The sequence below is a fragment of the Nicotiana sylvestris genome, chromosome 11 (genome assembly GCF_000393655.2).
Source record: "Nicotiana sylvestris chromosome 11, ASM39365v2, whole genome shotgun sequence".
Lineage (NCBI taxonomy): Eukaryota > Viridiplantae > Streptophyta > Magnoliopsida > Solanales > Solanaceae > Nicotiana > Nicotiana sylvestris.
This window is the reverse complement of record NC_091067.1, coordinates 982523-996389: the sequence shown is the minus strand read 5'-3', so window position 1 is coordinate 996389 and position 13867 is coordinate 982523. Positions and strand designations below refer to the sequence as shown.

Genomic DNA, 13867 nt, shown 5'->3' with positions numbered 1-13867 from the left:
ATTAAAAAAAGAACTGATTTTGTCTGATTATCATCATCATCTAACTGTTGTAATTTTAATTTTGTCAATGGTAAGGATGATCTGATGGGATTGCTAGTTCCCCCACGTTTTCAAATGGGAGGAGAACTTTTGTACTACTCTCTAGGTGCCGTGATAGATGAATAATATACCTTTGCTTATAGTGATTTATGACAATTTGAATAGGTCTATTGTGTTGATCAAGCGGAGATCTGTGTTGCATATAAGTAGTTTATTTGTGTGCAATTTTTGAAGTGCTTTTTCTTGTTTTTTGTTGTAATGGAACTTTAAAATAGCCAAATAGGACACTGAAGAATTTTAATTTCTGAGCTGTAACTGAAGCCATTTGTTTTCTGTGTGAGTTGTGCAAATCGCATCTCAAATGCTACCTGAATAGAGCTTGATGGATGAAGCATTAAAAGATCATTCTCGTTTCATCTATATTTTTGGTGTGAGGAGCAGATACCCTTTTGTATAGCAGTTGGATAGATTTGATGGAGGAGCAGTGCGTATAACATTCATACTTATTTTTATGACTACCTTGGTGTTATTGATGAATGAAGATTTTTTTTCCATCTAAATTTTAGGTGTGAGGAGTATATCCCTTTTCGTATAACAATTGGATAGATTTTATAACGAAGCACTCTATGCAACCACATGGTACATATTTTCGTCACCCCTTGTTGTGTGTCTAGTGAAACCTTGTGACTAAAGAAATATTTTAAAAAAAGAATCTCGTTACTTCTTTTCATGTTTATACAACTTTATGATGCGTATGCTTGGTCTGCCTCAACACTTGTCTCTGCTTCTCTACTTGCAGATACTGTGAGGAGAGACCTTTGCTCCTTGGAAATGCTGGAATGGGTGCAAGATTGTGTACTTATTACCAAAAATCATCTCCAAATGATCAGAAGGGCACCTTGATGCGCAACGAAAATACTGGATTGGGGAGTGTGCTCATACTTGATCCTGCTGATAAATCCCCCTTCCTTGGGGATATAAAACCTGGTTGTAGCCAGTCATCCCTCGAAACAAATATGTACAGGGCACCAATTTTTCAGCAGAAGGTCTCATCAACTGATTATTTGTTGGTTCGCTCAGCAAAGGGTAAGCTGTCCATAAGGCGGATAGACAGGATTGATGTCGTAGGGCAACAGGTTATCTACTATCCTTACCGTCTCTCATTTAAGTACTATCTTGATTGCACTATGCAAATTTTATACTCCCTCCGTTTCAATTTGTATGAATGATTGGTTACGGAGTTCAAGAAAAAAAAAAAACTTTTGAACTTGTGTAGAATGAAGCACATATATTTTGTGTGGCTATAAATCATGCATAAAGGTAAATTGTTTCCAAGTATGGAAAGAGATCATTCTTTTTGGCATGGACTAAAAAGGAAATAGGTTCATATGAATTGAAGCGGATGGAGCATATTATTTTCTGATGAACTTATTTCTAAAATATCGATTGTTTTAGTACACATCATTTTGAACCATGGCATCATGAAAATTTCTGATTCATGTTAATTTTGCCAGTTTGGAACCTGAAACAATGAGCTGTTGCATGATAAGCCTGAGTTTTGAAATTTGGAAGGATATGAGTTGGTCCCCTTTGAAGGGGATGCCTTTGATTTTCTCATATTATTGCATTGTCCACATGCATTCTCCTTGAAGCATTCAACTTGGTTTGCAAGATCTGGTAGCTTTAATGCTTATGAATTAGAAGTTCTCGTGATGTTTCATGTGCCTGATTTTTCTATTGGTTCGATTGAAATCTACCTTTGATTACAGTTGCATATGCAAAATACGCGCCATTATTATATCTTTTAATGATGATGCTAGATGGCGGACATGGGGGTCAGAATCCATGCCAAATAATTGATGTTGTTCCAGGCCCAAGATGGTGGAGTATGAGGTCTTAGTTGTCCAGATCTTAAATAAATAAGCTAAAATTGAATGATCAGAACTCGTGAAGGAAAAGGAATCTGAAGCTACATAATTTAATAAGCTTATGTGCTTTTTTCCTTTCTTTTATTCCTGGGGAAGTAGAATTTGCTTTTCATTAGTTTTTTTTAACAACTTTTTTCTTTGGATTTTTCTAATTTTGGGTCATGGAGGTATATTGACGCCCGTTCTCAGCTTCTTGCCACAAACTCAATGAACTTCCAACTAAAGTTGCAAACTTGCAATAGTGTTTGAGGACAATTCACTACGACCTTTAGATTTTGATGTCCTAATCTGTTGTGGATTTGTTTTGTGCAATATGCTAATACATGCTTCTGTAATGTGCCAGCATGCTGTAGCAATGTCGATGTTTATACCTGGAGAGGATAATCACGTTTCTTTATTATGCAAGCATGTTATAGCTATGTTGAAATCTTATTCCAGAAGAGGATAATCTATCATGAATAATTTATGACTAATATCTGATCCGTTGCTTGTGTATGAATATGTGCTGGATCTATTTCCTTGTTTAATCTGCCTTTCCCTTGTTATCTTTGAAGGAGCCTCACATGGAGGTAATCTCTCCCGGATCCAAAGGTGTTCAGACCTACATAATGAACAGATTATTGGTCTATATGTATCGTGAATTTCGTGCTATTGAAAAACGGGGTTCACGTCCTTTCATCCGCGCGGATGAGCTGTCTGCACAGTTCCCTAGCTTGTCAGAGGCCTTTCTTAGGAAAAGGCTCAAACATTGTGCTGATTTGCAGGTACTTTAAGAAGCAACATTTTGATTCCTGGGTAAATACTTTAGTACAGACATTAATCGGACAGAATTTATTGAAAGTCGTCTTTGTTGAACTTCATGTGCTCCTTCCCTTTATGTGTCTGTGGTAAGTAACTTAGGTGCTGACATGATGCAGAGAAGATCAAATGGACAGCTCCAATGGGTTATGAGGTTCAATTTTCGGATTCCGTCCGAGGAGGAACTGAGGAGGCTGGTTTCACCGGAAAGTGTGAGTTCTTTTCAAAAGATCCTTGTTTTTAGTTTCTCTCTCATCCCCCTCTCCCAACCAAAAAGAAAAATGAAGAAGGTTTATAAAAACATTCTGTACTGTGCATTAAGAGATGTCGTGCACTTGTCAAAATAACATGGGTACATTTAACACTATCTTAAAGCTTCATCATTCGATTATGGAGTTTGCCACTTTAGCACATTTGGTATCAGCAGGAGGCTAAATCATGCTGCTCCCTGCTCTCCTATTAAATACCGAGAACAGAATTCATCAATAATGGTGTACGTTGTTGATGGTCTATAATATTTTTTTTCTTGTTGAGTAGTTTAAATTGCTGGACTCTGTTGCAATAAGAAATTTTAAATTCACCTCCTTTTAATTTTCATATCCAATTAAGTTGGTAGAGATTGTGACCCCTGAAAGTCATTGACCTCGGTGCAGACTAGGGTTCAAATGTCATTTTTCCAGAATGTAGTAATGCTTTTCATTATGCTGTTACTGGCCCCAAATTGCCTCTTCTTCTTTACTGTTTCACATTGCCTATGTTATTGTTTTTTCAACCATTTATCTGAAACTTTTTGTTGTGTGCTTGTCCTTTGGCTCAGGTGTGTGCATATGAAAGCATGCAAGCTGGTCTTTATAGGCTTAAGCGCCTAGGTATTACGCGGCTAACTCATCCTACAGGCCTATCAGCTGCAATGAATCAGCTCCCAGATGAAGCAATTGCTTTAGCTGCTGCATCGCATATTGAAAGGGAGCTTCAAATCACACCTTGGAACTTGAGTAGCAACTTTGTTGCCTGTACAAACCAGGTAGATCATTTTTGCATCATCCATCTTGTAATCTAGTCTTTGACGAACTGCGTGTCTTTTTCCGGAGTGTGTGAACCTAATCCAACAAACTTTGGAACTCTGTCCTTTCCTTTTTGGTGATTGCCAATTAGTTATCTCAATGTCATGGTAATATGTCTCAGAAATTGCATTTGGTCATTTTGGTCATTTCTGTTTTTCTCAACCTTTTATCTGGTCATCAGAGATTCTTTGGCATGGCAGCCTTTGGTGTCTTTAAATAATTCAAAACTTTCTGTTGCAACGATAGAGTATAAGGATCATTCATTAGATCATAAAAAAAAAAGTACAATAAGTATTCTTAGTATCACTACTTTTTTTTTTTTGATCATTCATTAGATCATAATAAAAAGTACAATAAGTGTTCTTAGTATCACTGCTGTTTCATTAAGTTAGTGCTGTGAGATACATGTACACGTTTTCTCCAGATGTTTTGAGGATGTCAGCAACTCCATTCAGAAAATCAAAATGAACTGTTTAGTACATTTTCTTTTTTGGTGTAAAGAATGCCCTGTAAATGATAGTGACTCCATACTTGATATCATAGAATCCTTGTAAGTTTTTTTAGTGGGGGATTCTTTTACTTTTTTGGGGATGTATTCTGTCACTTTTAGCAGCACAAACTTTGTGCTGATTTATATTTATAAAATGTAATCATTCTCAAAAAAAGAGATACATGTACACGTTTTCTGTAATTCATAACATCCTGGCTAGTCCTGAAACTTGGTCTTTCTTTTCTACAGGATAGAGAAAATATTGAGCGACTGGAAATTACTGGTGTTGGTGATCCATCCGGTCGGGGATTAGGGTTCAGTTACGTCCGCACCACTCCTAAGGCACCAATATCAAATGCAATCTCCAAGAAAAAAGCAGTTGTTGCTAAAGGGTCAACAGTAACAGGCACTGATGCAGATCTAAGAAGACTGAGCATGGAAGCTGCACGCGAGGTGAGTTGATTGGATTAATATTAGAATTGGAGTTTACAAACTTTGAGCTTTTTTGGCTTAGCATCAACTGCAGTTTCCTAAAAAGTAAATGGCTTTTGTCTCGTATGTGTTGAAGACATAATTAAATAAATAAAAGTGTGCTCTCAATAATAATTTAAGCTTTTAGATGGTCACACACTTCAACATGGTATCAGAGCAGGCAGAGGTCCTGGTTCGAGTCTCACCGCCACCCAATATCAAAAAGAAATTTTCACGTGCTTGGCTCATGAAAAAAAATCAAGCCTGCACGTGAGGGGGCGTGTTGAAGACATAATTAAATAAATAAAAGTGTGCTCTCTCTAACAGCTTAAGCGTTTAGATGAGATGGTCACATACTTCAACATTATGTATGTTTCCATTGACATATATGTCAACTCATTGGTATCAATCTGGATTGACTGTTTCTTTTTATGTTCTGCTATTGTATGTTTTAAGTTGCGGCGAAAAGAAATACCCCTGATTTGATTGTAGAACCTAAATGAATATACCCCTTATGAAAGATGATTCCGAACAGAATCAATTCTGACTTATTTGATTCAGGCGTGTTTATTTAGCTTAAAGCCTAGTTGACAGGTCCACGGGTAGTTGATTATTTTGTCCTCGGCTCTGATGCATAAAGTTCTCTTGTCCATATCAAACCCCATTTCTGCTTCTAGTTCTTCTATCTTTGGCGAATTGCCTGTGAATTATGGATCAGTAGCCGAATGGGTTTTTCCTATCAATTCACAAGTATGTGTTTCTCATTTTACATAATGGTGTATTTTCTTGTATTTAGGTTCTTCTCAAGTTTAATGTTCCAGAGGAGCAGATTGCTAAACTAACAAGGTGGCACCGAATTGCTATGATTCGCAAGCTCTCCAGCGAGCAAGCTGCATCAGGTGTCAAAGTTGATCCGACAACGATAAGCAAATATGCACGTGGGCAGCGCATGTCCTTTTTGCAGCTGCAGCAGCAAACCAGAGAAAAATGTCAGGAGATCTGGGACCGACAAGTCCAAAATCTTAGTGCTGTTGATGGTGAAGAAAATGAGAGTGACTCTGAAGTGAACAGTGACCTGGACTCATTTGCTGGTGACTTGGAAAATCTTCTTGACGCAGAGGAATGCGAGGATGGTGAGGAGGGTAGTCATGAGCCCAAACATGATAATGTAGACGGTGTCAAAGGACTCAAGATGAGAAGACGCTCCATTCAAGCTCAGGTGGAAGAGGAAATCGAGGATGAGGCAGCTGAAGCTGCAGAATTATGCCGCATGCTCATGGATGGTATGGAACATGGATATATGTATATATCTATTAGTATATGTTATTTCTAGTCCATCCTTGGCATCTTGGTGCTATAGTCTGCAAGATTGAGAAAATTAAGAATTTGGTGTACTTCAATATTACTTTCTTTTTCCTGGAAAATAGAAATTCAGTGGAAGGAAATTCTATAGAAAAAAGCATATGAGGTTGGTTCTTATGCTTCTGCAGTTGGATAGGGTACGGTGGGTGGAGTATGACATATTTCTCCATGCCTATGAGTTGGGGCATCGTAATGTCAAGGATTGGGTTCTCTGTTGATACGTCTTGGCACGGCCAATGCTAAATCCTTGTCATGTGAAGTTCGCAAATGATGTAGCATCACTCCTGATCTAGAGCAGAGTACTGTTTAGGAATTTACAGAAGTCCTGACAAGTTGATTAAGTTGCATCTTATCCTTGAAAGACTCACCAACTCTGAATACTTTTCTTTAAAAAGATTGTAGGAAATATTACCAAATAGAGGTTGCTATAACAATCGATCCAAACAATGCATATAAGAAAACTGCTGACTCCCTTTTATCGTTATGACACAACAATTTTCCTTTGAGGTGGATCTTACCCTCTTCTTTCAATAGAATTTACACATAGCATCTTTCTTCATGGTATAAACCATTTTTTGTTGCCTGCCAACAGGTGCAGCCTATCTTAGCACATGTTTCTTATCTGGTATTGTTTATCTCTAACTACTAATTTGCAGATGAAGAAGCTGATCGAAAGAAGAAAAAAAAGGAGAAAGTCATGGGGGAGCAAATTGGTGTCATGCCAGATTTAAGATACAGGTTTGGTACAGAAAGCACTGATCGGGGTAAAAAACCTCAAATATTTTCCAAGCCAAGCATCAAGTCTGATCGGTCAAATGCATTGGATTTCACTGGAGATCAGAAGGAGGTTGTTATCCTTTCTTCCTCTCTAATTCCGTCGTGCTCCACTTATATTAATAGGATATTGTAGGCGTCTTTAGTATGTCACGCAGATGGTGCAATCATCTGATTTTCTTTTTAGCTGCAGGCTGAAGTGTTTTCTACTAAAAGAACCCTATCTAGCAAGGTGAAACCCAAGAAAAAATTTGATATCGTGGACACTGGATTATTCAATAAAAAGGTTAAAATACTAGGGGATGGAATAAAGGTAAATGTCCCTAAGTTTATTTTGTTTCTGCTTATTTTGAATTCCAATATATCCGTACCAAGTGTTTCTTGATTCTTATAAGACATGTAACTGATGTGATACTCTCCTTGGATGCAGCCCGTGAAAGAGAAGAAGTCAGCAAGAGACAGTTTTGTCTGTGGGGCCTGTGGTCAGGTTTGTGGTTATAATTGAATAATCATCTTATTCTTTTTAGAGTTATGAAGGCTAATCAATTGACTGATCTTGTTATGCAGCTTGGTCACATGAGAACTAATAAGAATTGTCCCAAGTATGGGGAAGATGTGGATGCACGAGCAGAAAGCACTGATTTGGAAAAGACTACAGGAAAAGCTATTAGTTCTATCGATCCCTTGGATCATCCACAGATCTTCTCAAAGAAAGTCATCCAAAAAAGTGGAACAAAGAATGTGATGATCGAAGCTCATGAGGATGATAATTCCAGTTCAAAGGCCAAAGTTCTGAAGGTCAAATGTGGCTCAACCGACAAGCTTCTTGATAAACCTACTCCTGCCACCTCATTTAATTCTGACATGCCAGTGACTTCAGATGCTGAAACTGGAACTGTACCACCCCCCATAAAATTCAATAAAATAAAGTTTTCAAATAAGATGAGAGCAGAGGATATTTCCAATGAAGCTCACAAGCCCTCTATTCTGATAAGGCCACCAACAGAAACTGCAGACTCACATCGCAGCAAGAAAATTGTAATTAAGCAACTTAAGGACTCTGCAAGTGTGGATGAAAGCTTTCTGGAAGGAAGCAGTGGCATGGATTTCAGGAAGACAAAGAAAATCAATGAATTGTCGTACTTGGGGCAGCAAGATAGGGAACACTTTTATGAAGAGGCTTTAGAAAGGAAAAGAATGGATGATAAGCGATTATGGGAAGAGGAAGAGAGGAGGAGAGTTGCTGTGAGACAAAGAGAAGAAAGAGCCAAAATGATATATGAGCGACAGAAGGCACTAGAGGAGCAGGAGAAATTAGCGGCAATTGAAAGCTATCAAGATGCCATAAGAAGAGAGAGGGAAGAAGAAGAACGTCTAAAGGAAAAGAAGAAGAAAAAGAAGAAGCCTGAAATAAGAGATGATTACTTGGACGATTTTCTTCCCAGAAGAAATGACAGAAGGATACCAGATCGAGACAGATCGGTGAAGCGGAGGCAACCTTTAGAGTCCGGAAGGCATGCTAAAGAGCATGCACCGCCAGCAAAGCGCCGAAGAGCGGGAGAGGTAACTAAATCTATTATGCTTGTTTATGCCTGCAGGTAATAGTGACAGTCCGTTTGCTATGGCCATAGATGCCATGGGCCAAGACCATACAACAACAACAACCCAGTATAATCCCACAAGTAGGGTCTGGGGAGGGTAATATGTACGCAAACCTTACCCCTACCCCGAAGGGTAGAGAGGCTGTTTCCGGGAGACGCTCGGCTCAAAAAAAGCAACAGGAGACGATATATTAGTACCATAAAAAATGCATAATAAAATAACAGCAATATTGGAGATATGAAATACAGAATACGAAATACGAAATAGATGGCTAGTATAGTAAAAACTAGCAGGTAAAGCCCTGCATCAATAGACGACCAATGACATTCTTAGTCTAACTCCTAACTGGCTAGTCTCACTTTATTGTGCTGTAGAAATATTCACAATTTTCCCCTAACCTACAACCTTAATGCTCGACCTCCATAATTCCCTGTCAAGGGCCATGTCCTCAGTAATCCTAAGTCGCGCCATGTCCTGTCTGATCACCTCTCCCCAATACTTCTTAGGTCGCCCTCTACCTCTCCGCGTGCCCACTACAGCCAGTCGCTCACACCTCCTCACCGGTGCATCAGTGCTCCTCCTCTGAATGTGCCCGAACCATCTGAGTCTTACTTCCCGCATCTTGTCCTCCATGGGGGCCACGCCCACCTTCTCTCGAATATCTTCATTCCTAATCTTATCCATCCTTGTATGCCCGCACATCCACCTCAACATCCTCATCTCTGCTACTTTCATCTTCTGGATGTGTGAGTTCTTTACCGGCCAACATTCAGTTCCATATAACATGGCAGGCCTAACCACTGCTCTATAAAACTTACCTTTTAGTAACGGTGGCACTTTCTTGTCACACAAGACTCCCGACGCTAACCTCCACTTCATCCACCCCACCCCTATACGGTGTGTGACATCCTCGTCAATCTCCCCGATCCCCTGAATAACCGATCCAAGGTACTTGAAACTACCCCTCTTGGGAATGACTTGAGAGTCAAGCCTCACTTCAACTCCCGCTTCCGTCGGCTCAACCCCAAATTTGCACTCGAGGTATTCCGTCTTCGTCCTGCTCAACTTGAAACCTTTAGACTCAAGAGCATGTCTCCAAATCTCTAGCCTCTCGTTGACGCCGCCTCGTGTCTCGTCAATTAGAATAATGTCATCAGCAAATAGCATGCACCATGGCACCTCCCCTTGAATATGATGAGTCAGTGCATCCATCACCAGGGCAAATAGGAATGGGCTGAGCGCAGACCCTTGGTGCAACCCCGTACTAATTGGAAAGTGTTCAGGGCCAAGACCATTTGATCCTTATTTCATTTTGTGCTGTGTCCAAGTGATCTAGCTGACCTCTCTCACGTTCCTGTTGGCTAATTTGGTTGCATGGTGGTGTTTATAGAATTTTCTGATAGGAAATTAATAGTACTAGTTAAGAGAAAATACGGCTAACTTCCGTCATGGTGGGTGGAGCTTCCTCTTTCTTTCTTTCTCTTTTTTTTTTTTTGGAAAAAGTGAGGCTTATGCCTCGTTGCATGTGAAATAGGAAGGGAAAAAGAGAAAGGCCTACTTACTGTCATAGGAATGTTGATCATGCATCTACTCTAATGAGTGTTGTTTGACTGTCAAACAATAACATAGTAGTCTGTTTTTTCCCAGATGGCCGATTGTCATATCTTAAGCAAGAACGCATTCTCTGTATGCATAATTCTCTCATTGTTGGTCAGTTAACTGCAGTTAGAAAAGCAAGACGTTTGCAGGAAAAACCTCTGGTCTTATTTGATATGTTCTTTCTGGTAGTTGCTTATTGCTAAAGGGCAGATGTGCAGTAGTCTTTTCATTTAACTGAAATGTGGTTGAATTTGTTTGAAGGTTGGTTTGTCAAATATTTTGGAAGAAATTGTTGACACACTGAAGTCAAATGTGGAAGTATCTTACCTCTTCTTAAAACCAGTGACCCGAAAGGAAGCTCCAGATTATCACAAGTATGTAAAGCGTCCTATGGACCTATCTACAATCAAAGAGAAGGCCAGGAAACTAGAATATAAAAACCGCGGGCAATTCAGGCATGATGTGGCACAGATCACCATCAATGCACATATATACAATGATGGGCGCAACCCAGGTATTCCCCCTCTTGCTGATCAGCTTCTAGAGATTTGTGACTACTTGCTGGAAGAGAATGATTCCATCTTAGCTGAAGCTGAAGCTGGTATTGAGCGATAATACTTCATATTTGGACGGACCCTTGTCTCTGTTGGATTTTAAGCGCCATTAAGCAAGCTTTCATCGGTCACTCATGATCTAGTAGTTTCAGCAACTGGATAGCTGTCTATTGTACAGCGATCAGAGGATAGATCTTTTGGATGTCGTAGTTGCAGGCTTGCAGCTACCCGAAACATGTATCAGATGATGAAGACGTGACTGAAGGGATCGTATCCTAACTGTTTATAATGGAATTTAGTAGCTGATAATGCAGTGCACCATTTTGTTCTACCTCATAGTTAATGTGGAAAGGCAACAAGACAATGGGGTGTGGATGAGAGAATGATTAGTGTATCTTAATGTGTACAGTGGGAGCTCAGTTATGTTTGCCCCTTTCAGCTATGTGAATAGAATGAAATTTCAGCTAATCAATTGGATTTATTCCTCATAGTACATCTTGCTGTTTTAACTTTTGTGAATTTTAAATTATGTGAATTATGTTGATTTTCGTCTTGTTGAGGACTTTCCATTATGGTGGCATTTTTCAGTATCTAACTTCAATCTTGTGATTCAATACGGCTCATTTTATCTGTTTGCTAAACAGACTAGAAAAGTAATTAATGTTTGACGTTTAAACGCATATATTCTAGAGGATAAGGATGTAGTAACAAAGCTTTATTTGAGTGCGTTCAATATTATCAAACGATTAAAAATATATCTGTTCGCATTATGTACTGATTATGTGCCAATAACATTTGTCAAAATGGGATTTTTATTTTTATATTTATTTCATATTTCTCAACATGGAGGCAAAGAAAAGCAAGCATAAGTTAGGTACAATGAATACCTCAGGTTTAATTTTTTATGCCCATGGTTCCCAAAAGTCATTTTGTTTGAAGTTGTTGAGTGTTGAAGTGATGGTTGTTAGGATAGTATTAAAAATTGTTATTTACTATTACTGCAAATCTATTCTAAGAACTTTTAATCCAAATATTTAATAAGGATTATGTGTTCTTTTTAAATGGCACATGAAAGTTGTCGACATAGCTCTCATTCTATCTACCCTTGACTGTGTAATTCTATAAATACAAAATAGGGATTGGAGCTTTTATGAGAACATATTCCCCATATTCGGGGACAAGGGGCGGAACGACCTCTCGATCTACTTACTGCAACCCCTGATTAGAGACTTGTCGAGATTGTGATTGGATAGAATCGTTTTTCCTTTTGCTATAAGCCTCGATCTGTGGAAACCTTAGCGACTTGTTCGCTTGAAGTTCGCAAAAATGGCGGCAATAGTCTTTTTTAGATCACGAACGTTAGTGGGAATTCTAAGTGTTACCTGACGTCTTTTCTTGCTGGGACGATCATATATTCATATTTTGATAATCCTCAATTTCATCTTGTCTAAGATGCTCCATTGTGTCATGAACTGCAAGTTAAGCGTTGCTCTATCTTATTTAATGGTGTTGGACAAAGTTCATTGTTATATATGGTGGATAAGTGTTAGGGCTTGACTCTTTGTCATCGGGCGTGACATGGATGTGGCAAGGATTTGGGAGTGATTCAGCTGGGCAAGTGAAGATGGCACATGCAATGCATATGAAAAGTAGTTTGGCGGTTACCTTGTCATAACCTCTTTGTACCATGACTGATTTATGCTTGTATCATTATCCCATTTCGTGGATATCATGTCCTAAGTAGTTGGGGATGTCAACTACATGTTAGGAACAGATTTAGTCTTAACCCGACAAGTGGCAAAAGCTGTAGACAACAAGTGTCATTGTGCTGTCAAGTTCTAAGGGCTGCCTATATGTTATAAATAGGGCCTTTGGACTTAGTCAGATGGGGTGTGGATAATTTCGTGTGGGTTTCAAAAGGGACTAAGGCTAGGCTTGGACAAGTCTTAGTGTTGGCCAAGAACGACTTGTGTTCTTTGTCAAAAGTGGGCTGTGAACGACTTGTGTTCATAGCAAAGTGGGGGGTCCTTTGTATATTTTCAAATTAATATAAAGGTTGGGATTTTCCCGTATTTGCTGTTGTTCCTATTGAATTGCTGCCTAAAAAATCGTTAACCTGCTGAAAATTGGCTAAGTGTTTAGAGAAGGCTGAGTCAAGTGCGCCACTTGACTGCCGCGGGTGTGACTTTGGACTGACCAAAAACGCCCCGTGACAACTGGTATCAGAGCCAGGTTCGTGGCAGTGACAAGATGATCGGTGGCAGATTTCGTTGGGCTATTTGAGAACATGGCTGGTGGAATAAATGCTGAACTGCGTCAAAGGGTGGAGCAGTTGGAAGCACTCGTTGGGCAGGCTCTTAAAGTAGATGGCGATTCTTCTGTTCTGGCGAGAATGGAACGTTTGGAGGCAGATTATGCGGCGAGACATGAGACAACGCTGGCAGAAATAGCCTTGGTACGCAAAGAAAAAGAGGAACTGCGTGAGGAAGTGGTTCAACTTCAAAGGGAATTGCAAACTGTTGCCCCTAGAAGTGATGAACGCACAAACTTGGGGATTTCGGAGCCAAAGGCATATGGGGGTGCAAGAAGTGCTAAAGAATTGGAAAATTTCTTGTGGGATATGGAGCAATATTTCCAGGCTGCCCGTGTGCATGATGATGAAAAGGTGACGATCACACCAATGTATTTGACTGACAATGCAAAAGTATGGTGGCGTACACGAGTGGCAGAAGTGGAAGTGTTGGACTGCCCAAGGTCGAAACTTGGGAAATGCGGAAGAAGGAATTAAAATCCTAATTCCTTCCAACTAACTCGTCATGGATTGCACGAGATGGACTGCGTCGCTTGAAACAAAGTGGCACGGTGAGGGAGTATGTCAAGGAATTTTGTCCTTGATGCTGAATGTAAGTAATATGGCAGAGGAAGACAAGTTGCATTACTTCATTAGTGGATTGAAGGGCTGGGTGCAATTGGAGTTGAGAAGGCAGAATGTTTAAAGCCTCTCTACTGCCATTACTGCGGCAGATGCGTTGGCTGACCTGAACATAGGTGATGACCCTGCTGAAACTTCGCATTCAAAAGCTGAGGGGAAGAAAGAAAAAACTAGGGAATGGAATAAAAGTGGGAAGAGCCAAACTGCCGAAGATGAGGGATTTGCCAAGAATGTGAGACAGGAGATTCACAACG

At 39.7% G+C, this 13867-nt stretch overlaps 1 protein-coding gene across 2 annotated transcripts in view; it reads left to right on the top strand.

Moving 5' to 3' along the window:
- Positions 1-11240, top strand: part of LOC104234090 (transcription initiation factor TFIID subunit 1) — a 29498-nt gene extending 18258 nt beyond the window's left edge. The window contains exons 12-22 of one of the 2 annotated variants that reach the window (XM_009787591.2): positions 839-1175; positions 2522-2731; positions 2885-2977; positions 3583-3789; positions 4569-4772; positions 5587-6073; positions 6809-6999; positions 7120-7239; positions 7357-7413; positions 7494-8489; positions 10389-11240. In XM_009787591.2, the coding sequence (XP_009785893.2) occupies positions 839-1175; positions 2522-2731; positions 2885-2977; positions 3583-3789; positions 4569-4772; positions 5587-6073; positions 6809-6999; positions 7120-7239; positions 7357-7413; positions 7494-8489; positions 10389-10742 (3256 nt within the window). In that variant the 3' untranslated portion in view covers positions 10743-11240. Of the gene's footprint in view, positions 1-838; positions 1176-2521; positions 2732-2884; positions 2978-3582; positions 3790-4568; positions 4773-5586; positions 6074-6808; positions 7000-7113; positions 7240-7356; positions 7414-7493; positions 8490-10388 lie in introns of both variants that reach the window. The other variant, XM_009787589.2, reaches the window with a different exon arrangement.
- Positions 11241-13867: the final 2627 nt, after the last annotated feature.